Source organism: Apodemus sylvaticus, chromosome 13 (genome assembly GCF_947179515.1).
Source record: "Apodemus sylvaticus chromosome 13, mApoSyl1.1, whole genome shotgun sequence".
NCBI classification, from domain to species: Eukaryota; Metazoa; Chordata; class Mammalia; order Rodentia; family Muridae; genus Apodemus; species Apodemus sylvaticus.
This window is the reverse complement of record NC_067484.1, coordinates 53,692,609-53,717,874: the sequence shown is the minus strand read 5'-3', so window position 1 is coordinate 53,717,874 and position 25,266 is coordinate 53,692,609. Positions and strand designations below refer to the sequence as shown.

Sequence of the window (25,266 nt, the reverse complement as noted above, 5' to 3'; positions counted from 1 at the left end):
AGAAATCCACAGTCCTGCTGTCACTTGGAGGTTAATAGAAATGACATATTTTAGATTCTGACTTCTAAAGCTGTATGATTATAAATCTGAAGTTTAGGGTGGTTTTGTTTGTTTGCTCTTTATTTTTGTTGTTGTTTTTTGAGGTAGGGTCTCACTATACAGCCCTGGATAGCCTGGAACTTACTAAAACAGCATGGCCTCACATTTGTAAGAGATCAGCCTCTGCATCCCAAGGGATCAAAGACATAGGCCAGCATGCCTGACCAAATTTGAATATTTTTGGCCATTAAGTTGATGATAAATTGCTACATCATCAATAGGAAATGATACCCGTATCAACACTCATGAGTTAAAAAAAAAAAAGTTGACCTCTCAGAGGTCGAGAGTAGAATGGAAGTTGTCCAAGGTAGGAGGCTAGTGGATAGGAGTGGTGGAGATCTGTAGACAGTAAGTTGTAGTTAGGGAAAAGAGGCTCTGGTATCTACTGCATAGAAGGTGATTAGAGATTGTCTTACATTTCTATTGCTGTGATAAGCTACTACAACCAATATGACTTATAAAAGAAAGAATCTAATTTGAGGCTTGCAGTTTCAGAGAGTTCGAGACCATGATAGTAAATCAAAGTCATGGCAGCAGGAACAACTAAGATCTCACATCATGATCTACAAGTAGGTGGGGGGGGAGGGGGGAAGATGAGATTGGTGAAGGAAGGTTAGGAGACTAGGAATGCCAAGAGGTTTTTTGTTTGTTTTCATTTTGTTTTGTTTATAACCCCATAGCCCAGCCTCAGTGGCATGCCTTCTCTGAGAAGACCACATGTCCTAACCCTTCCCTGTATTGGGAGGTTCTGATACTAACATCCTGTTCTCCAATTGGTTCTTGATTTTTCAGTAAGAAGACCCGGGAGCCAATTCTGGGTGGAAGGTATGGGTGGGGCTTCTGGGTCCCAGGAGGAAAAGACAGACTCAGAGAAGGGGGGAGGCCATTCTGCCATACTTTGGAGGATGAAGAACACAACAATCATGTATGGTCTCGGGGAGAGCTGGGGCCTGTGACCACCACTACAGGTGGGTGGCCAAGGATGCTTGGGAGGGGCTAGGTGGGGCTAGGTGGGGCTAGGTGGGGCTAGGTGGGGCTAGCCACTGAAGTTTAGGGCAAGTGGAGAGATAGAGAGAATACATTAGAAAAACCATGCTTTTCCAGGCAGGTGATATCTGCACCCAACAATTGTGCCAAAAAGACAAATTATACAAAAATTAACTGTGTGTATGTATCCTTTAACTGTAGATTCAAGGGTCTCGAGAGTGGTTGATAGCATACCCACCTCCTGGAGCAAAATCAGGAAAACAAAAGGAAAGGCAAGAGGGGCTAATAGCACCGTCGACCCCGGCCAAAGTGGTGATGGTTTAAAAATACAGTTCCCAAACAGTTCCACCCAAGTATTCAAAGGCATGAGTCTATGGGGACCATATTCATTCAAGCCACTACACAGGCAATAATAATCATTTTCTCTGTAGATTTCAAACAGCTTGAAAAAAGAGACTTACTTTTTCATTATAAAGAAGAAGACAAAAAAAAAAAACAAAAAACCCTGAGTAGATAGTCTAATTTGACTTCACATTATTCAACATATATGCACTGAAACATCACATTACCAGTCACACATTTTGCATATTTTAATGCATTAGAGTAAATTTAACTAATATTAAAAGGTACGTTTTAAAAGCAGGGCTAGAGATGGTTCGGCAGTTAAAGCGCTTATCACACATGCAAAAGGACTGGAGTCAAGGAGGTACGGTGGCCTGCCTGTAATTCCAGCTCTGGAAGGCACAGACAGTGAGCTGGATAACAAGACTGTCACACTGGCAAGCTCCAGTTTGATCGAGGATGATCCAAAAATGATTCTTGATATCAATCTTAGGCCTCCACAGTGTGCACACACATGCTTACTCACATTCATACACATAATACACATATGCAATACACACATACATACACACAATACACACATATATACACACAACACACACACACTATACACATACACACTACACACACACACATACACATACACACATACACACACAATATACACATACACACACATACACATACACACATAATATACACACAATACACACATACACATACACACATAATATACACACAATACACACATACACACATAATATACACACAATACACACATACATACACAATACACACATACATATACACATATACACATACACACACAATATACATACACATACACACACACAAATACACCTATACAAGCACACAAGCAAAAAAAAAAGTGGGGAAATAAAGTTAGAAGTAGAATAGTGCTTTCTGGGAGCTAGAATAGAACCTGGTAGGGGTAGGTTTGGACTAAACAGTGGGTTCTAAGCTACAGTGGGGACTCAGAAGTGCTGCTCTGCTGAGCAGTGTATGCCCAGTCACTACTGGTGGCAAATGTGTACTATGTCCTTCAAAGAACTAGAAGAATTTTGAATACTTGTCCCATTAAGAAATCACAACTGTTTGATGACACAGCTAAATTTAAACTGATTTTAACATTACCCAATGTTACATGTTTCAAAACATTGGAATCCCAACCCTAGGCACAAATATTAATATTTTCACGTATAAGTTACAAAACAAATTTGGTGGTTAAAAAACACTTTTTAAAGTTTTGTGTAAAAATCAGGACACTCTCAAGATGATAGATTTACTGTTTCCAGGCTTAGAACACCAAAGCCAGGAGACAGTGGGAAGAGAGCCATAAGGGAGGGATGGAGATGAGGAGTGTGGGGCAGACATCCTCTGTGCTTCTGCAGAGCATATGGCCACTGGTAAGACCTGGAGAAAACTCATCCACCCAAGGACTCTGCCAGCAGACTCCAGAGACATCCCCAAAGCCCCAGCCTGTTCAAGGAACCACCCCTCCAGCTGCTGCTGTGTTTGTGGGAAGCACGAAGCCTAAAGGGATTTGGTGGCCATCCGTTCCACTTTGTTTTAATGTGTTCCTGGACCCTGAGCAGGAGGCCCAGACGCTGTGATGCTGGGTACAGACAACACAAGCAATTGTATGATGATCTGTTTCTTAAGCCATCTATGAATGTGGTTCATATGCAAGGATTAAAGGTGGCATTGGGGTCCCGAGTGGAATAAGGAACATCATCCGCCATCGATAAATGAGTTTTGAAGTTAAGTGTGGCCATGCTCACAGATACCGGTTGGAAGAGACAATACCTAAGCTACGGAAGGGTAAAACCCATTAGGCCAGAAAAGTTCTACAGAATGTTTAGGGCAGTCCATTCCCACATGCAAAGCTGCCTTCTTTGGGCCCAGATGTTCAACCTGGCAAAGAACCACTCTTCGTTGAGATTTTATTTGTCCCTTCTTGGAGTCATCAAATAAATATGAAATGAGAATCCAAGTACAGAAAATATTAGGTTTAGTCATAGGATGCTAACTTACACAGTACTTTAGGCAAGTGTTGTCTTCTCACCAATAGCATATGTTTGAAGGGGGCCACAAAATAGGAAAGGAAAATTAAAAGTGTACTTTGTAGCTCTAGGGCTTGGCAGGTGTGCTCCCTGGGGTTTTTAAGCCCCAGAAATACCTGGATCTGATTAGCAAATGGCTACCCAGAAGAAAGGGTGAGTGCACTGCCCTAATTTCTTTCCAGATGTCTAATAATCAGATGGCTATTTCCTTTATAGTCAAGAGTCAGCCCTGTGCAGCCTGGCAGGTACAGCAAGGGAAGGGATGGAGGGTTGGACCCAAATGTGACAACAGAAGAATTGTCCCAGTGTTCCCTCAGCACAAAGTGGGAGCACTACTTTCCTAGGGGACCCTGGAACCACTCCCACCAAGGAGGTAGATCCAGAGATTTGCACGGAGTTGCTCTTAAAGCTCCCCATTACACAATAGGGAGGGAGTGTCCTTCGTCAGCAAAGTTCTACTGCAATATGGGTCAATTATGGTGCTGACCAGAGACCAAGCATCCATGGAGAGGGGTCTGGAACTCACGTCAAGACACACAGAGAAGACTCAGGTAGGATGTATGGTATAAGGAAGAAATTGTTGGCACTACCACCTTATGCTGTGGACATGAACAACTTTTGAAAGAATATAAGGCTTTCAAAGGGATAGCTATGGTCTATTTGTTTCAGGCCTATGATTCAACAGGGAGTGTATTTTCTGGCTTTGTGGTCCCAGCAGACTTGTTTAGCCAAATGGACTAGGGAAAGAGTTGATCATTTTGGCTGCATGGCAGCTGACCTAAGCAATTTAGGGCAAAAGTGCAAACAGTATGAAGAAACTGCACCTTGCTAGCATATGTCTGTTTTATGTGTACTTCTGTGCCCACTGTTTATCCATCGGCTTATAACACTGTATCGATTTTCCAGGATCCTGAAGTTAGTGATGGTACCCAGTTTATTACTGTGACCCCCACCTGGCCAGAGAAGACTAACTGTTTATGAGGAATACAAATGCATGGAAGGAGAAAGAAGAGTTTCCTCTATTGAGTTGAGTCCTTACTTTTACTTCCCTGAGATTGAATCTGCTTTTGTAAGTGTGAAGAAATAAATGGTTATATTACAGGATACTCAGAAACAAGTGATTATCTCATTTAATAATGAACAGAGACCAATAATAAAAATTTCCCTGTTGTCCCTTACTTACTGTTCTGCCTAGTAGCTCAATTTGTTAAGAGACTGCATTAAAGACCTAATTTAATTAAATCTTAGACAAGGCTCAGAAGACCTATAGAGAGCACTTGGCTTAATTACAGGCAGGGGACGTGCACCAATTTCATTGATCTGGTCAAAGTCTGAGCAATAAAGATGGACAAAGGAAAATACTGTGGCCCCAATTGCTTTTCAGGCCACACTGATGAATTGGGATCTCAAAGCCGCAACAGAAACAGAAAGGCAAAACATCCACATGCTATGCAGCTCACAGAGACAAACATAAAATTAAACATTATTCACTCTCCGAGGCTGTAGACCATGCAAACAGACGACCACAAGAGACTGATCCCTTTTCGGGGAAATGACAAATGCTGGGTAATGGGGTGGGGGGAAGGCTTCCAGTATTGAAAGTTTACAAAAGTGGCAGTCAAAAGAATCTAGAAAATTCTTTAAGATTCATAATTGTCTAGAAATAAAAAGAAGTTTATCCAACGCAGGGGTAAATATACAAATTCCGGAGGATGTTTGAAGAAAAACACATTCCTTCAAATTTTGTTATTTGAAGATAAATGAGGTGTACATTATATAAATTTACAAAACATATAACAACATTACAAAAAGCTGGGTAAAAATGATACATGTTTTGGCAGAAATGTGTATTACTCAGATATGCATATAATAATACACAATTATTCACTGTCCAGGTTGGAGGCATTCAAACACCTACGGATTCTTATGGATAAAAAGAAGGTGTAAGGCACATTGTCCGTACTACTCAAATCTTGATTTTACTCAAGACAACTACCCCTTACTTTGAGCACTTACTGTGTGCTGGACACAGTATGACTATTTTGTGAGTATTAATCTTCCTGAAGCAGGTATCATTATTTTCCTTAATCCATGATGAAGCCATCAGGCATGGAGAGGTCAGGCGCCTTGCCGAAGACATGCAGGGCCTTTGTGGGTCAGGCTGTGATCCCCAGCAGTCTGAATCTGGGACTCTGGTGTATGATGTGGGTACCCCCACAGCATGGTGCCCTTTGTGGTGGATAAAGCTCTGGATGGTAGGAAGACTGACTTTTTCTTTTTAGTTATAACCAAGGGCTCTTCTGTGCTTCAGGACCCCAAATTAGAGAAAAGAAATTTATTTTGAACTACAATATATGGATAAACCTGAGGCCAAAATTTGTGTTGCAGAATATGAACTATCACAATGCACACTGTAAGAGCAAACACACACCTGATTAGACTATCAGTCATAAAGATTGGGAGTGTGACCCAGGAAATTACAGGTGCCACAGGCCTCCATGCCAACTCAACTCCATCAGGATCTCCGGATAAAGCTTTTGCTGAGAAGGAGGTTTTACAGCTCCTGGTGCGTGTAGGGAGAATCTGATATAGGTGGCTTCTAGAAACAAGTTTATGTGAGCTCAGAAAGATGTTGCCCAGATAGATGCAGGATAATAGCTCTTTAATTATGACATTAGTGACAATGAGGGATGTGGTTGACAACCTTCAAAACTAGTAATTTATTTCTTATCTACCCCCCCAATGAATGTTGAAAATATCTGCACACAGACTGAAAACAGAATGGCTGGCTCTGGAAAGATGGCTCAGCTGTTAGTATTGGCTTACTGTTCTTCCAGAGGACCAGAATTCAGTTCCCAGTACCCATGTCTGCCAGTGCACAACTACCTGTGATTCCAACTCCAGAGTATCCAACACCTTCTGGCCTCCCCAGGTGTCTGTACTCTTTCGAGTCCAAATCAGACACCCCCCCCCCACACACACACACACAAGAAAAAACACATACACAGACATAATTAAAATAATAAAAATAGATCTTTAAAGAACAGAAAGATTTACACATGCCAACCTTATTGAAGAATAGGTTGCTTCCTAGGTTAAGGAGACACAGCAGTGTTAATGGTCTGTGAGCCTACAAGATGTGTCTGATTAAACACCATGTGCAGAAAAACCAGAGAGGGAATGGCTAGAGAGAAACCTCCTATACTGCCTCAATTGAGACAGAGAGTAAAGGAAGCCCTGTAAGTCACAGTGAAGTTTAGAAAGAACTGTTTCTGATAGAAGAATTAATCCTCCTACCCTCAGTTCCCATCATAGTTCAAAGACTTAGCCAGACAGAGAATGTATGGGCTCTGGCAGGTGCACGTTCATCACTGGAAAAGGTGATGTAAATGCTTCAATGTTGGGCCATCAGCATCTTCAGCGATAGAAATATGTCCTGTCACCACAGTGCTCAAACAGGTACCTGTCCTCACGGGGATACCGGGACATCCCTGCCACTCTCTCCTGTACACCCATGCAAACCCTCATATAGGCACACTAGACAAATACATATGTACAAATAAATAAACCCCAGCACAAAGCTTATACACATATAGTTATAATATTCTGTAGTAGAGTCTCATTTGACATAAATGAGAGGAGTTACTATGGAGGTATAGAAAAAATGTGAAGAAAGAAGAGGAAATTTCTATGTTTTCCAATTATAAAATACCATTACATTGTCTTAACAGAATATTTTAATTGAGCCAGTAGAAGACATTTATCCCAGTAGAGTGAGATTTGCTGCCCAGACATAATTTTGCCATCTCTCAGATTCAAGATTCCTGAGAAGAGAGTATTTATAATCTTAGCTCTACCCCTAAGGATCTTTGAACTACTTTTATGAACAACGTCAGAACTAGTGAGTTGCAAGACAGATCCTAAGACTCTGATTCCCCAAGAATCCAGGCTGCCCTTGGCTCTGTCTGTCCAGCCACCACCACCCCCATCCCCAGACCTGGCTGCATGCTCACCCGCCTCCGAAGCCTGTCCCGCTCCTCGCGGATGGCATTCATGGTGGCCTTGGTCCGGTTCAGCTCCTCCTCTTTGCTGCACAGCATGGCGGTCAAGCTTTCGTTCTCTTCCCGTAATCCAGCCAGCTCCTTCTCCCACCGGGACCGCTCCTCAGCCAAGTTGGGGTACAGGTCCCGACCGAGAACTCCCTCAATCTCCTCAACTGTCTGAAAAATAGTCATCCATCAAAGACAGGCTAACTACCACAGGGGAAGAGGTCAGGAAGGACAGAGGTTGTATAGGAACCTGTGAGCCCAGGAGTTGGATGGAGAACCCTATATTCACACTCTGCACGTGGCTATCTCTCAGACTCAGATGAGGCTGTCACTTGCCTACATCCTTGTTTGTGCAACTCAGCAGTCCCCAGAGATAAGGACAATGGGGTCCCTTCTTGGTGCTGAGTCTGTGTGTAGTGCCCACACAATATTTATTTCCTTAAGGCGGCCCAGAGCTGGTCAATTTGCATCCAGGCAGAAGGCCAGTGAGTGATCGTGAAAATACTGTGACAGACACGAGGTTGCAGGCTGTGCATGGTGTCTAATTGTAAGTTTCCTAAATTACAGGCCTTCTGTGAGCCAGCTCAGCAGTAAGGCAGGTGACATCACCGGTTCCCACTCTTGGTGTCATATCAGAATTCAGATAGTGTGAATGAGGCTCAGTCCCGAGATGGCAAAGACAAGAATAAAGCGTCAGTGACACCGGAAAGGGTGGGCCTGCCGGGGAAGTTCCTCAGACAGCAGGGATCGATTTAGTTAATAAGATGGATACAACGCAAATAGTAGACAATCTTTATATTATTTGGAGTGTTCTTTAAACATGGATTAAAGGACCAGGAAAACACATACAATTAGGAGGAACTTTCTCTGCTTGCTCTGAGAACTATTCATCCATATTGTCCTTTACAAAGAGCCCAGGCCAGCTGGGTTTTAAATAGAAGGAGAATTGCTGAGCCCAGAGAACACATGCTGATGAGAACCAGAAGAGACCCAACACTAAAGACATAGCAGCTGGCCAGTAGCAAGGGCTCACACCAGTTCCTCTGAGGAAGACAGGTGACCTAAATCTTGCTGCCTCCTTCCCTAAGTGATCCTTTGTCCTTCCTTTCAAACCCAAGAGAGTATATTTGGCTCTGCTTTCTTCACTGTTAGTTACCAGAAGTTCTTGCTCACCCTACCCCAACCTACCCCACATTGGGGAGAATGGAGTTCCAAGTTAGCATTACAATCAAATCTGGGACTTGAGAGATTCCAGAGACAGAAGCACCCAATGGGTGAGCCCTTCCCATCTGCAACCGGAGGAGCCACTGTACTGGAATGGCATTTTGTAATTCATCTAGAGGTACTACCACCCTCTCTTGGGAAACTCGGAATTATTCCAGACAGACCAGACTGTTCTTGTAAGACTTGGAAGTATAGGTTGCAAGGTCCAGGGCACTAAGGCATAGTGATGTAATAGAAATACACCCGAGGCCCAGGATCAAGAAGGACTTGACTTCCCTATTATTCTGAAAGCCAAGGGTGTTCACATGCTGTTCCTCTAACTCCATATTTTCTCAGATGTAAAAGGAAAAAGGCATGACTGACACCCAGATACACTGGCTAGGGATGGGATGACTCAGCTAGACCCTACTCCCTTCCCTCTTTGGACAGTACAGACTGCTATCTCAAAAAGTTTTGGGTTCTAGAAATCTTAACTCTATAAGTAAGCCTCTAAGATCAACCTGCAATGTAAGAATATGATGGTGGATGGCCATGGTGGCATACACCTTTAATCTACCACTTAGGAGGCAGAGGCAGAGGCAAATGGATTCTATTAATCTGAGATCACTTTGGTCTACAGTTCTAGGCCAGCTAGGGCTATAGGTTGAAATCCTATCTCAAAAAGAAAAGGGAAAAAAATACTATGGGGGGCCACACCAAAATGATGTGGTTTAATGCTACAAATGTAATGATATCTAAATAAATCATCTTTTTTTAGTGCAAAGCCAATGCTATCATTGTTCATAAGTCCCCCCCCCGCCAGTAATTTAGCCCAAGAAATATTTATAGGGCTCCAGCTTCTAGCTGATGGTTCAATATGTTTAAATGGCTAATAGGCATTCAAGAAAGCCTTATGCCAAGAACAGTTTGCCCTCTCCCTTCCATCCCCTCAGAAAGCCAAGAGAGGGGAGAAGAAGGCCCACCTTAATGGCCAAGTCACAGTGCTCACTGGCCGTAGTGAGCTGTTCAATGTGCCTGTCCACCTCGGCCACAGAGAGGCTGCAGCTGCTCTTCTTCCTGCCACAGACAACACTCTCCAGACCCATCAGCACCCTCTGCAGCTCTGAGTTCAAGTCACTGCAGTTATCTAAGAGGAGACAAGGATAAAATCCATTAAACAGGCCGGCTGGCAGCGAGCATTCTGGGTTGCTTTTACCATAAGGGGCTCACTTAGGAGCAATGGCGTCTTCAAAGCTCACCTCATCCATCCTCGTCACATGGGCTGCTACCTGGGACTTGCAGCCAATACAAACCATTTATTAAGGAGTTCTAGACTTCTGTCATTTGTTAAATACCTGCTCCTCCCAGAATTCTCTTGCCTTTTAACTAAGGGCAACAACACCGTGTCTTGCTAGTAAGAGCAAGAATGCCCCCAGAAGACACTTCAAAAAACCTCTAGGCAAACCCTATTCAGATCAACACCAATTTTAGAAGTCCGTAAAGGTCTCACAACTTCACTGAACAACAGCAACGAAACTCAGAATGAGCAGTGCTGATTAATATATTTTTTTAAAGATTTATTTATTATTATATCTAAGTACACTGTAGCTGTCTTCAGACACACCAGAAGAGGGCCTCAGATCTCTACTTCAGATGATTTTGAGTCACCATGTATCTACTGGAAATTGAACTCAGGACCTTCGGAAGAGCAGTCCGTGCTCTTAACCACTGAGTCATCTCAAGCCCCAGTGCTGATTGATATTTAAAAACAGAAAGTGGGGACTGGAGAGGCACAGTTCATCGGTTAAGAGCACTGGCCGCTCTGCCAGAGAACCCAGGTTCAATTCCCAGTGTCCACGTGGCAGCTCACAGCTGTCTATAACTCCCATTCCAGGGTTATCTGACACCCTCACACAGACATAGATGTAGGCAAAACACCACTGAACATAAAATAAACAAATTATACATTTAACAAAACCCAAAATACTAATCTTACCTTTCATAAGGTTCCAGTCTGCCCTGCCCCCATACATTAACTAACAATGATCCACCATGCAGTTTTATCCGTTTCCTCCACAGAGGGAATAACAAACTTCTAACAATTCCATCGTTACATGTAGATGTAAAAAAATTCTAATAATTTTACTTTATCTGGGTTGTTATAAAACTCCTGGACTCTGGTGTCTGGTCAGGGAAAGAATATTAATTATGAGTTAGATACATGCTATAAAATAGCTTCGTTGTAAACAGGAATCCCCTTAAGAATCAACTGTTCTTTACCCATTGTTCAGGTATATTACATACTTTTCAATTATTTTAGCAAGTTATACATGGAGGATACTACAGTTTCGTGAAGTAAATCCTCCTAAATCCAGCATGCCCCCTGCATGCAAGAAATTGCTTTCTTCCCAATTTCACTTCTAGTCACAGGCTCAATGCACCAACATGGACAGCTATTTTTGTTTGTTTTTCATTTTTTTTGTTTGTTTTGGTTTTATCTTTTGTTTTGTTTTGCTAAGCTTTGGAGCACTTTGAGAGAATGCTTAGCATGCTGGGAAGCAGATGTCTTGGGACATTTTAACCAACCTCACTTGGCTGCCCAGATCTAGGTTTCCCAAAGCTAGGGCACACAGTAGGAGGCTTTCTCTTCAACTGATGCAGTGATTCCATCTGCCCCTCACCAACAATTCTTCCCACTTCCCCCACCTCTGAATGGAACCCACCATCCAGCCAGTTACCCAGGTCAACTCTGAAGCGACCTCAATGCCCTTTGTGTCCCATGCTAAATCCAATCCACCTTGTAACCACAGCTTCCCAAAAGCATCCTCAAGTTGAGCAACTCATCTTCCTCTCTGCAGATACCACTGTGCTCCAAACCACCATTCCTCTTCAAGTTGGTCCTTCCAGTAACTTCCTTCCTCCTCTCCCCACAGGGCAGTTAAGAGTGAGCCTCTTTAAAGGCAGATGTGGCATCTTTCTAGGGCAAACTGTCCAATGGCTTCCGCTACTCCTTACTGCTAAACTAAGATCAAGCTCCTTACCACAGTCGTACAAAATCTTCATATCTGAGACTCATGGGCTCAGTCTGGGCTGCACCATGAAATTCGTTGGGGAGCATTTATAAAATGCCAATGCCAGGGCCCCACCCAGACCAATTAAATTTTGACCTTTGGGGGAGGGGCCTAGGTGCTAGAAATGTTTTCAATTCCTCAAATGGTTTTGATATGAGGATAGTCAGGAATCGCTAGCTTAGCTCTCTGATCCTATATCTCCCTCCTTCACTTACTGTGAAGCCCCAATGCTGCTTCCCCACCCAGGTCCTCCAACTTCAGAGCCTGGGGATTCCATGTCTCATCTCTGCCCAGTCCCAACCCCATTATCCTGTTTTGTGTGTGTGGCAAACATCACTATCTGATAACGACATGCAAGTTTATTATCTTTCCCTTTCAAAGACGCATGCATTATGAAAGAGGGGCCTTTGATCCTCCTCATCACTGCATCTCAAAATAGAACAGGGTACACAATCAAAAACAATTTTAAAAGAGTAAAAATCAGCACTATACAGTTGAGTCAGCAACACAGAGAAGCAAGACTCTGTCAGCACTAGACTACTTTACATTGGTGGTAAGCTTTTCTTCCTCGTTTTGCACAGGGGATGCTGGGGGTGGGGGTGGAGGGTAGGGGTAGGAGTGGGGGGCAGTCATCACAACAGTTCACCAGGACAGGCAAGACATGGGCTCAGCTCCAAAGTGAGGCAAAGTGGTCCAAGTGTGAAGCAGCTCACTCATTTAACACTCTGTCCAGTCTCTGGATGACCCACCATTCACGCTCAGGGGCAGGTTGCCTGGTATCCAGGCTTCAGGGACACACATTTCCAGATCTGTAAGTCCTTATCAGTAGGGCTAAGGAGAAAGGATTTATATTCAGCCATTCCACACTTTGTCTATACACGCCCACCTGATGGTGTGTAGGTTGTGTTGGCTATAACTGCTAAACGGTTCTCAGGGCACAGCAGCAAAGTAGTGGCCAGGCATTGGGGAACAGGAGGAAGATCATGGACAAGGGTTCTGGCAGTATTTCTCACTCTGTTGTCAGACAGTGCCTGCGCCCTGACCACAATCTGAAATCAGAGTTCCTAGATGAGCAAGAGACTCTTCAATTCTGAGAAGATCACAAGTGTATGGAGCCAACACTAAAGTCCTTCTCCGAGGAACCTGTCACCAGCCTGGAGACATTGTCCTAAAGAGCAAAGGGCCACAATGTCTCGTCAGTGAAGAATGGTGAGAGAGGGACATTTAAGTGGACATACTAAGCCTAATGCATTCTGGGAAGTCCAGCACTGGAGAGGTACAAAGAGGCCGTCCTCAGCTATGTAGTACATCTGAGGCAGTTTAGAGTACAGGAGACCCTCATTCAAACAAATAAACAAATAATTATATTAGAAATACTCTGTCCTTCTGAAAGGAAAACTATAAATCTTTTCGTTGGTCTCAGGAAGGCAATATGTATCTGCTAGATGATGACCCCTCTACCCCCAGTACCCCCAGTACTCCCATTCTGTTATTCATATATACTCCCCTAATTATCTCCTGACATATCACTGCCACTGTGCTCTGTTTGGAGACTCTAAGAAAACAGGTGGCTAGGCTATCGTGAACAGATGTAAGGTATGGTGTGGGGAGGGGGGGGGGACTGAGATATTGTCACCAAGCACCCATCCCCACCATCACCCAGTTATCAGTACTGCTCCAGACAGGGAAGATGGGAACAGGTGGTGTATTTTCCTACATATTCACTTGTAATTATTAGAAACTTCTTCGTTTGGCCCAACCCAGCCCCAGCCAGAAGTTGAACAGTCAATACCAAAGGCCATGGTAGCCGAAGTCTGCATGAAAAGACAGTATTTGTAACAGCAAGGTGTCCCAGACAGAGCAGTAGGTTCTTCAGGGAGGTGGCATTCACAACTAACCAGAGCAGAGCCAGCAGCCCTCACAGCAGAGTAAGTCCCTGTCTCAGGCCACTCGCTCCTTCATGGCCTCAGCAGACAGGAAGATAAGCCGCCTCCGGAGATGAGCCGTCTCAGTGTGACGACTTTTGCTCACTCGCCCAAGCTACAAGGGATTGGCAGGAGAACAGGAACCACAATGCAGGCTCTCTATAGCCAGGGTCGTGTTACCAACCACAGCAACCCAGAACAGGGTTCTCTGGGCATACAGTCACAAGTCTGCATACTGCCTTCCCTGTGACATCCATTAGAAGAGTCAGCAGAGGGCAAGTGAACGGGGGATACTAACTCTGGAAGGACTCAGAGAGACTAAGGGATTTGTATGCTAATTCTGTGACTAGAATGTGAATGAACCTTAATAACATTATGTTACATGAAACCAGCCGAGGACACATACATGATTCTACTTTTGCGAGCTGTGTAGAAGCAGCAAGTGCATAGAGACAGAGAGAGGAAGAGAGGCTGGGAAGGCAATATCTGGCAGTGACTGGTTTGTGTGTGGGGTTTAGGGAGAAAACAGGATAGCAGTGAGGGCTGGATAATTATGGATGTACTTAAAACCCCAGACTGTTTACTTAAAAATGTTTACCATGTTGTATATCACAATTATATGTATATGCATATATGTGTGTATATATATATGTGTATGTGTTTGTGTCTGTCTGTATGTATATATATATATATGTATATATATATATATATAACCACAACAAAGAGAATAAACATATTTCAGTACATAAAACAGAAACTCAAAAGCTAACAATGTGCAGGAAGTAGAAAACACCTCCAAGTCTATGCTTGGTTCAGAAGGAGGCTGAGGGGCTGATCATTAACAAATGCATGGGGTGGGGTGGAGGAACACGGGATAAAGATGCTGGAGACCTCAGCAACTGCTGAGAGTTAAGGGCTCGGGCTCATTCACACTCCATCAGGGCCCTCTGGGAAGGGCAACACGGAGGGGCCTTCAGCAATGCTATGCTTTATGTAAGGAAGGTGACATGATGGCTCTGTTTAACCTCCAGGAGACAGGAGGCTCTCTGTGTCCGCTAAGCATTCTTTAACACAGCGTATGTATCTCATCCCTTAAAAGAAAAACACTTGCAGCTTTTGACAAGCAGCTACAGATGATGGGGGACACAGAGCCAGTGGGACCAGGGAGGATGGCTTTGGAAGCAAATCCGGAACAGCACAGCTGCAGGACTGATATTGTCTATTTAGCCCTGAGCTTTCTGGCTGCCAGAGAAAAAGGTGAATTATCTCCTGTCAGGAGGGAGGAAGCATTCCAGTTTCACAGGGCAGACAATGTGTGTTTGGAAACAGGCCTGCAAGAGCTTAGGCACACGGACTCCACATGCATTGCTGGGCCATGCGACACTGTCTCTTCACCCAGGGCAGTGTCACAGAGACTGCAGATCTCAGGGGTTCTTCTCATATTAACTTTCGGTGAAGAGAGTTCTCAGGAGGATGAAGCTCAGATAATCTAAGCATTTGGTCCTCTGATACTTAATTTTCTGTAACAGGACTTGGAAGAATAAACAGAACAGACTCCTCCTTCCAGTAGAGGGTGAAAACCAGGCAGTTACAGCCAAAGACATGTCTACAAACCTGGCAAGCCTCAGTGTCAGCAACTTTTTTTTTTAATTTAAAAGTGTGCTTGATGCATTGTTACTATTAAAAGTTCATTACAATGTATACTTCCATTTATACAATTTATTCTTGGTCTGTAAGTGCTAGATTCAGCACAGCAACCTTCAGGTCTGTCAGCAGCTGGCCCTGCAGACCTGGTATGCCCACGGTTCAGCAAGGCTCTGTGTAAGGCTAGCTGCTGCCTACCTCTGTTGGGGTTGGCAGCTCCTACACTTTGCTCTCTCCTCTGAATGTAACAAAACTTCTGGTAGCAAGTAGAGAATAGACAGTCTGGTTCTACTTTCCTGTGGATTTGGGGCAGTGGTTCTCAACCTCTGCATGTGACCCCCTTCACGGGTCAAACAACCCTTTAATTGGGGTTGCCTAATACCATCAGAAAACACAGATATTCACAATACTACTCACAACAGTAGCAAAGTTACAGATACAAAGTAGCAACAAAAATAATTTTATGGTTGGGGGGGGTCACCACAACATGAGGAACTGTATTAAAGGGTTATTGCAGCATTAGCTGATTTTGAGACTTAGATTGCCCTGCCACTGTTTAAAGAAAGAGCCATGTAGTTTAGCAATGTGACAAGCATGACACCTACCATAACCCAGCATGGTAGCCCAGTTAGACACTTCCTGGTGTGTGAATACAGCTTTCTTCTTTCTCTCTTAGAAACAAGTATGTTGTATCCAGAATTGACAGAAAACCTAAGACAGCCACCACTATAAAGACCCCCTTTTCAATATAGGGCAAGTCCCTGGCAAGCATCTCTGCCATGGGAAAATGGGCATAACTCACACACATTCAGGCTGAGGGTCCTAAGGACAACAAGCTACCACCCCAACCAGGCCTCACTTCTATGTTTCTCTTCTCAGTGAGAAGGAGACCCCATGTTCACTCTGTTTCAGCAATGCTTTACCAGTCTGAGGCTTGTTTTCATATTTGCTGTTGTCACGTTAGACTTCTGACAGTTTGCTTCTGTGAGACAGCAACTGTGGCTGTAAATATGGAAGTGTAAGGATCACCAAACACCAGCTGCAGCGGGCCAGCCCAGCTGCCATCGGTGTCCCTTTTTGAACCCTCCTGTCTCCGGTCATGTGCATCCCCAACCTCTGACACAAAAGCACTGGGAATGCCTCCTACAAAGCATGAAAAATGGCCCCAATTTCACATTTCACCATATTATGCAAATGCCGGTCACCTGAACAGTATAGCTGGGAAGCAAGGTAACCCCGAGCCCCCAGCATTGCAGAGGATGGATAAACCTTTGTGGTAGGAGGTAAAGTTTTGGCAGCCTGAAAGAAGTCTGTGGACTTGCCTCCTGGACCTCTAAGAAGTAACTCTGAAGACTGGAAAGCATGGTCTGAGAAGAACTCCAGTCCTCGCCATGCCTGCAAGGCCCTCTGGCATGGTCACAGGTCCCTGTGCTGATCACCCCGTCCACTCCCATGCTGAGATGGTTCGTAGGCTCCTCTCTCAGTGCTGATCACCATGGTAGCTCCAGAGCCCTGTTCAAAGGGTGTGTGTGGTGTGTATGTGTGTGTGTGTGTGTGTGTGTGTGTGTGTGAGAGAGAGAGAGAGAGAGAGAGAGAGAGAGAGAATGTGTGTGTGTATTTATGTGTCTGTGTGAGAGTGCGTGTCTGTGTCTGTGTGAATGTGTGTGTGTGAGAGTGTATGTCTGTACGTACGTGAGTGTGTGTGTATGAGAGACTGTGTGTATGTGTGTGTTCTAGCATCCAAGTGTCAACAATATAAAGTACTTTCTTAGAGCACTCACAGGCCCCACTATGGCTGCAGGAGCGGGAACACTAGCAAGGGCCTGGATTTTGTTTCCAGAATAGACTAAACAGGCTTTCAGAGCCTGGGCTGGTTTTAAAGCAAAATATGTCATGAGTTTCAGTGAAGGAAAACACAAATCAACCTTAGGCGATGTGGTCTGTTTAGAAAGCAAAGAAGGCATATTATAATAAAATAGGAAGTCATAATCCTCTACAGCAGCGGGATCTTGTCCTGAGTAAACTTTGAAGATCAGTCTCTACATCATTCACACCCAACTCTCTTCAGGAGACTGAAAATTTACTGACCAGTAGTGGCACGTAAAAGAAACAGTTCACTGAAACGGAGTGAGAACTGCTCCTGCTTTCAACTGTACTTACTACAAGGAAAAGTCTAGAAAGACAGCTGGTGGCCATTTCAGTTCATTAGCCCTGCTAATATTTATACAAATTTCATTGTTTTATTTTATTTGCGTTGTATGTGTTTGGGTGTTTTGCTTTGCATGTATGTCTGTGTACCATAGTTCATGTGTGGTACCTGCTAAAGTGAGAGGAAGGCCCCTGGATATGGAGCTACAGGGAGTTATGAGCCATGGTGGGGGTGAGGCTTATACCCTGACCTTCTGCAAGAACAAGAAGTGCTCTTACCTACGGAAACAACTCTCCAGTCCCTGAGGAAAATGTCACCTTGGTAAGGCTTCCAGGTGAATCAGCATTCAAAGTCCTGTGTTAGACTTGGACCTCAGGGTGGCCCGTACTACGAGCCTCTTGGAAGAAATTAAGTTGCCCAAATTCATGGAAAAGATGTTGCAGGCAAAACTCAGCCATGTTACATCAACTAGTCAGACTGAAATTTCAGTCCGGTTGAGCACTGCTGTCATGGGAGCTGGCTTCTCAAAGTTTCCATGCAGGTCATAGATAATCTGAGGGAAGACAAGCTACCCAGACAGCCCAGGAAGTGAGGTTCTCCAGAGCCGCCTGATGGGTGTTACGGCTGCTTTTGGAATAGTTTTTTGTGCTGGCTCCTGCTCCTTGACACTCTCAAACATTTTTTTTTTTCTGAAGCCATTAGACTTCATCAGCCAGTAAGCCAGGAAAATCTGATTTTCACATCCAACATATTTCATGGTTGTAGCCATGCCAAAAAGCCAGGTTTCACTTGTAAATTCCTCCTTGGCTGTCCTCCAAAATGACTCCTACTGACAGAAACTACCACTGACCATGAGAGCAAGCAAGGTTTCCTATGTGAACACTGCTGAATTTCAGCAAGGTACGTGTGTCTCTCTCTACAAGTCAAAAGAGCTCTCCAAATACTAACCTAGAACCCCTCTAAGTTACACAGGACTGATCTGATTAGAGTCCTTGTTTTACAAGCAATGGCTCCAGCAATGTTGAGTCATTCCATTACTGAAGCCAGGCAAAGAGTCTGCTGAATGGCAAACAACACACAACACACACATACACACACACACACACATACACACACACACATACACATACACACACATACACACACACACATACACACACACACACACACACACACACACACACACACACACACACACACACATGCACGTGTGTGCCTGTGTTCCTTCCTGTTGCCATGGTGGCATGATTTGGCTGGTGTGTGTGTTGCTTTTCATCCAGAGATCAACAAAATTTCATTCAGTTACGAACGTGCCACAGTTAGGCCAGGTGCTGGCGATCACACAGCTGCTCCCATAATTCCCCCATCAGCACTGAGACCTCAGAGGATGTGAGGAAGCTGCAACAACAACTGAAGGCATGCATGCTGCAACGAGGCATTCAGGAGCAAAGCCATCTACACAGACATGGCAACGACGGAGCCACCGCCTCTCAGCTCGGACAAGGGGCTCGCCTTCCTTAAGCTGTTCTCTCCTGCTAAGATTCCAGGGCCTTCTTCCAAGCTGAGTGCCAGTCACAAGGAATGGATGGACTACCTAACACAAGGACTATTATTGGAGCACACAGGCTGCTACATCCACCTGCAAATTCCATTGTGTTACTAAACAGCTAAATGAAGACTCCTACCTCTTCTGTTTAGACACTTTCATTTCCAAAACGACTGTGACAAGGTTTGAAAAGAAGTAACAGAAATCACGTTCAAATTCACTGTGCTGGGGAACTTCCTCCTTTATTTGATGGCTGGGGTTATCAAAAGTCTAAGCTGCTTGTTTAGTTCTCTCGTCCTAGGACGGTACTCCGGAGCCATTGTCCAGAAGGGGCAGCAAGGATCTGGCAGCTGGTGATTGCAAAGAAAAGGAAAAGGGCTTTTGGTGAAGTAACAAGATGACTGGCTGCTATTGTTTTGGTAAGCCAGCAAAAACACTACAGCAAAGTGCATCTAAAATCCAGCTTGAGGAAACCTCTGGGTTCCTAATGCACGGTCACAAATATAGCTACCGTAATGAAATGGGTGCTTTTTAATGATTTCCTATAATGGTGTTTATATATGGAAGCTTTTTACCCTATTGAAGCAATTTAATTGGAAAATGGCAAAGGAAGAAGAGGCAAGCAGCCAGTTCCAATCAACAAACACGCTGACTACACTCTGCACTGCAGTTTAATGAGCTTTGCCAAGTTATCCCATAAGTGGCTTCTTTCTCTGAGGACTCAATAGAGAACCCTCTCATGCCTGACTCCCCCTTAAACTCACGATTTCCTACTTAATCCTCAAGTATCCCCTCAGCCACGCCTTCTGGGAAGGTTTCTCCCAGGCCCCCCCATCTTGCAGGTCTGGACGTCACTGGGGGTCTTTTCTATCCAACTATCCACACCCCCCCAAAGACTGTGACAAGGACGTCCATTGCTACTCCGGCACTTTGATGTGTCACTGAGTTCCATTAGATCGGCATACAAGGCTGCCCAAACTCCCTGCCCTATGCAGCCTGCATTCTAGTGTGAGGCAATAACTGGCACTGGGCAAGGAGATAAAAGCAAGCACAGCCTTTGCAATGATGGCAGGTGTGAGGACGGGGCATGAGACGGATGCTGCAGACTTGAGAAGGAAACCAGAATGAAGGAGAAAGATACATGTGCCTTGTAGCAAGAGGCACTCCCAACAGTAGAGATAGCTCACACACACGCTGGAGGGCAGAATCTGGTCAGGTTGGAGAGACAGTAAGAGAGGGCGAGTATGCCCAGAGTCAGAGGACAGAGAGGAAGAATAGAGGAATGGTAGCAAGTGCTCCAGGCTTTCCGGGACCCCATGGTGAGGAGTCTGGATGTCAGCCCAGGTTTTTAAGAGATTTGAATGTAGGTAGGAGTGAAGCCATCTGATAGCAGAATATGTGCCTTTCAACCCTGGTACCTAATGCAGCACACAGTATGTTTGCAGTGTCAGAACCTTACACAGCAAACAGTAAGTTTGCAGCGTCAGAACCTAACATAACACACTGTTTGGCAGCCTCATTACCCAATGCAGGACACCGTGAGTTTGCAGCACCGGTACCTAATGCAGCACCCCGTGACTTTGAAAGACAGATGACTAAAGGCCCATCTGAGAAAGTAGGGGATGTATGCTGACACTGGGCAGAGGCCACACCCCTACAGGGCTCAGTTCTGCCAGGAAAGATGCTACCAGTAGAATTAACATACATTTCCAAGTGAGGTACAGGGCAGAAGAAAGCATCTGGGATGAATGATGAGGAACAGTGGAGAAGCCTCACCCTGCAGACAGACAGTTGTGAGCCCCTGCCTTGGGGAATCGGGGCGACAGATGCTCTGTCATGTCAGGAGCTCTGAGACGTCTCCCAGGAGAGAAGCCCATTGAAGTGGGTTTGTGTCTGCATTTCCTAAACTTAATTATGTGACTTTGTCAGACTGTGGGTCACCTATTAATTTCATAAAATACAATTTGAGAGAAACAAATGTAGGGGTCAGTGCAGGCCTGGCCCTCTGCAGTGACTGGGACACTGTCACTGTCGGATGTTTGAACTTGTCTGGCTGCCCATGGCTGCACATTGGAGTCTGGAATAAGAGGCAGCTGATTTTAGACAATTACAACGCTGATATGAACTTAGCGTGTGAGACTTGCCTCAGAGTTGGCTGGTGGCAGATGGCTGTATGTGTTAGAACATGAAGTCTCAACCTTGGGTTCAGAAGTATTTGAGGGAGACAGCCTGGGCATAAAGCAAACCAACCTGAACCCACACTGACACATTATCTTCCACTACTAAGCCTGGGCAGGTATTTTCACTCTTGTGTACACTATTGTGTGTGGCTTAGGTTGATCTTAGCATTTACCTCTCAATGACTGGTGTGGCTAAATCCATCTTATTTGCCTCCTCAGCATTTCAGACTGTGGAGTACTTATTTATTGTCCGACCACATCTTAAGACCAAGATACTCCTCACAGACAGGCCAATAGCCACATTCATTCACTCATTCATTCCAATAGGATCTTTTATCACATGCCACAAGCCAGGCCCTAGAACTAGGTAATGAAATGAACACCATGCAACTGCCCAGTAACGTTTAGTGGGATAGTCAACCAAGCAAATAATAATATGATCTAGAATTTCAATATACCATAAGAAGAAAAAATTACCGTATCAACAAAGTCAGGATGGGCACTCTTAGACTGTGCTGAGGTTTGCTAGGAATGTTCATTTACTCTAGAACTAAATTGAGAGGAAGATCCTCAGGCTCCTGCTGAGTACTGCTATTAGCTGTGGCCCCAATGGCTCAGTCTCTAGGTGACTTCACTGCTTCAGCCACAACTGGATGTCTCCCAACAAGTTTTCTGCATCCTAGCCCCTCTCAGCTTGACTTCTTAATCTTCTGTGCTCTTAAACATGTCTAATCCAGGTATCTCAAGACACCTCGAACTCAGGACCTTCCAATGGCAGCCAATCTCTCCCTGGCCCTTTCTTTCCCCTATCCAAAACAGAGCGAAACTGAGAGTAAATTACCTGCTCCCTCCCACCGTGCTCCTACAGGGACTAGCGGCCTTGCCACCTGTGCACTGTGTACATGAATCTTACAAGACACCCACACTTATACCTCTGCTTTTATACTTCCTCCAGTTCTTAAGCAAATCATGCCCAATTCATAACTTTTCTATGCCCATCTTTTATTTCTATATTTCAACTGTCACTATACTCTTCCCTATAACCATCTGGTCTACCTAGACTTTTTAAATGATTTCTTTTTTTTTTTTTTATTAGATAAATTCTTTATTTACAGTTCAAATGTTGTCCCCTTTCCTGGTTCACCCACCCACCCCCAAATCCCCTAACCCATCCCCCTCTCTCCTTGCTCATCAATCCACCCACTCCCACTTCCCTGTCCTGGAATTCCCCTATATTGAGGCATTTAGCCTTCTCAGGTCCAAGGGCCTCTCCTCCCTTTGATGTTCAACAAGGCCATCCTTTACTGCATATGCATCTGGAGCATGGGTCCCTCCATGTGTACTCTTTAGTTTGTGGTTTAGTCCCTGGGAGCTCTGGGGTACTGGGTGGTTCATATTGTTGTTCCTGCTGTTTCCCCAACACACTCTTGATCTCTGGACTTGCTTTCCACACTGTGGAGTGCTTCCCAATGCAGCTGACCATCTCATACCTCCCACCACTGGTAAATCCTTTAGCAACTTCCAATATGTCTTTAGAGTAAAGATTCCCACATGTCCTATAAGGCTTCGAGTGAGCTGGCTCCTACCTATTTCTGCAGCCTTCATCTTCACATAACAATGATTCGTCACCTTCTTGAATATATTCCCCATCCTCACAAAATGCCCTTAGATCCTCCTCACTTGTTTAATTGCCACAGATTCTCCCAGGCTTAGTTTATACTCTACTTCCTAGATCAAGACTTTCCTAGGACCTTGAATTGATTGGATTCATTTGGTATTTTCAGGGTACCATGATTTATGATGTTACAGTGTTTATATGGGCATACAATGAAACATATATGTAATGGTTGATTAAAGTCTTGCCTTCCATTTCAATTTTCAGTCTCATGAAAACTCAATATATATCTCATCCTTCTCCATGCTCTTCTGTCACACCTTCACTACCTGTGAACATCTCTCTCCAAAGACATAGAAAGTTTCACTCTTCTGACTTCATGCCTGTTCAATCACAGAAATCACTTAGGCTCAGACAATTTCAAATACTCAACCTCAGTCTGTCTTAAGACTCCAACAGGCCTTCCCAGGCAGACCAGTGGTTTATAACATTGCAACTCTAACTCTTTATAAAGCAATGCTGTCACTATACAGCTTTCCTACTTGCTTTTCTTTCTAAAAGACTTTATAAGTTAATTCCCAAATCCATGCAATGGCCTGCAGCTGAAAACACTGCATCAGATATCTCCACTTAGTTATTTACCTACTAGTTCAACCCTAATAATAATAATAATTTCTTGATTTGTTTCTCAAACAAACTTCTTACCAAGGAATACAATCATCCTTAGTCACTTGGATCAACATGTAGAAGACATTTTGGATCCTTCCTTCTTAGTTAAAACCCTCTTGGCTTCTTCTACTGCAAAGCTCTGCCACCCACTCCATCCCTTCCATTCTCGCCACAGTATCTCTGGACAAACTGTTAGGAATACTGCAACAGTCTTTAACACATCTTCCTGCTTCTAGAATGTTCAAGCAGAGGTGATGCGTGTTTGAATCATAGTGCCATGAAAGAAGATCACTAACTCAGCTCTCTGGTTCACTGTGCCCAATAAGGTAGTGAATCCAGAATACTCATCCACTCATCAAACTTCTGGAATATTTAAATCTGAATTTGGGCTGTCTTGCATTTCTGAGGTTTCTCTTACAACCGAGAAACTAAACTCCTGCTTAGCAGGAGGCCTGGGAAGACTCACCCATGTCAGCAGTAACCATAGTAGACTGGTTCTCAGGGATGGACACAGAGGTCTGGTCTTGGTCCACACTTCTGGAGTCTTCGTTGACTTCTTGTTGACTCTGGCTGAGCTCTGACCGCAGCTCTGAGTACTCATCTTCCTCCCTGCGAGAAAGGAGAGTCACCCACCATTGAGTGAAAACTGCAGTCAGCCATCATTGATGGAGGAGGTACAGAGAGTCCTTGGAAAACATATTTTGTAAGGAACAAGGAAAGATGTTTGAAAGAAAACAGTTTTCTGTTACAGATTGGATACTAGGATCCCTTTCAGGCCACACAAATAGTTATGTCTAAGATGATACAGTATGCAAAACTTCAGTGTTTTTTTGTGCATCCACACAGTTATGTACCAAACAAAGCTTATGCAGCAGTCTATGAGAAATGCTTCTCTTCAAAGATTTCCTGGAAAGGTTAGAGCTCTTTATCCTTCCTCAAATTAAGAGATAATAAAGAACACAGTATGCTATCATCTAGCCTACAGTGAACAGAGCAAAGAAGAGTATGACAAACTGCAAATAACACACCCTCTTCTGGAGGGTCCCTCTGGAGCCTTCCTTCCTAGACAAAGAGGAGATGTGTTGAAGCCACTGAGAAATCTCATGTGGGCAGTTTGACTGGGCTTTGAGTAGACAGATTGGCATATCTATGTGTGGTGGTTTGAATGAAAATTGCCTCCATAGGAGTGACACTATTGGAGGTGTGGCCTGTTGGTGTGGGTGTGGGCTTGTTGGAGTGGGTGTGGCCTTTCGAAGTGAGTCTGTCACTGAAGGCAGGCTTTGAGGTTTCAGATGATCAAGGTAGGTCCAGCATCACTCTCTGTGATGCCTGCCGATTCAGATGCAGAACTCCCAGCTACCTCGTTAGCACCATGTCTGCCTGCATGCCACCATGCTTCTTGCCATGATAATAATGGACTAAACCTCTGAACTGCAAACCAGCCCCAACTACATGTTTTCCTTTATATAAGTTGCCATGCTAATGGTGTCTCTTCACAGCAAAAGAAACCCTAATTAGGACACTAAGAAACACCACACTCAGGTTCCCCAAAAGAGAAGGGGGAAAAGGGTGCCTTGTAGGAGAGATTTCATCCAGCACTCCGTGCCCCTGATTTTCTTTTTTCCATCTGATTTACAGATGGAAGGCAGCCGTGAAGCACAGTTGTTTTATTCCCATGAGTTCACTCATCTTGTCTCAGCCCT

At 44.3% G+C, this 25,266-nt stretch overlaps 1 protein-coding gene across 2 annotated transcripts in view; it reads right to left on the bottom strand.

The window, feature by feature from the left end:
- Positions 1-25,266, bottom strand: part of Mcc (MCC regulator of WNT signaling pathway) — a 231,444-nt gene that overhangs the window by 57,915 nt on the left and 148,263 nt on the right. For both annotated transcript variants that reach the window (XM_052155938.1, XM_052155939.1), the window contains exons 4-6: positions 24,030-24,172; positions 9,748-9,911; positions 7,526-7,732 (exon numbers count right to left, since the gene is read on the bottom strand). In XM_052155938.1, the coding sequence (XP_052011898.1) occupies positions 7,526-7,732; positions 9,748-9,911; positions 24,030-24,172 (514 nt within the window). The remainder of the gene's footprint in view (positions 1-7,525; positions 7,733-9,747; positions 9,912-24,029; positions 24,173-25,266) is intronic.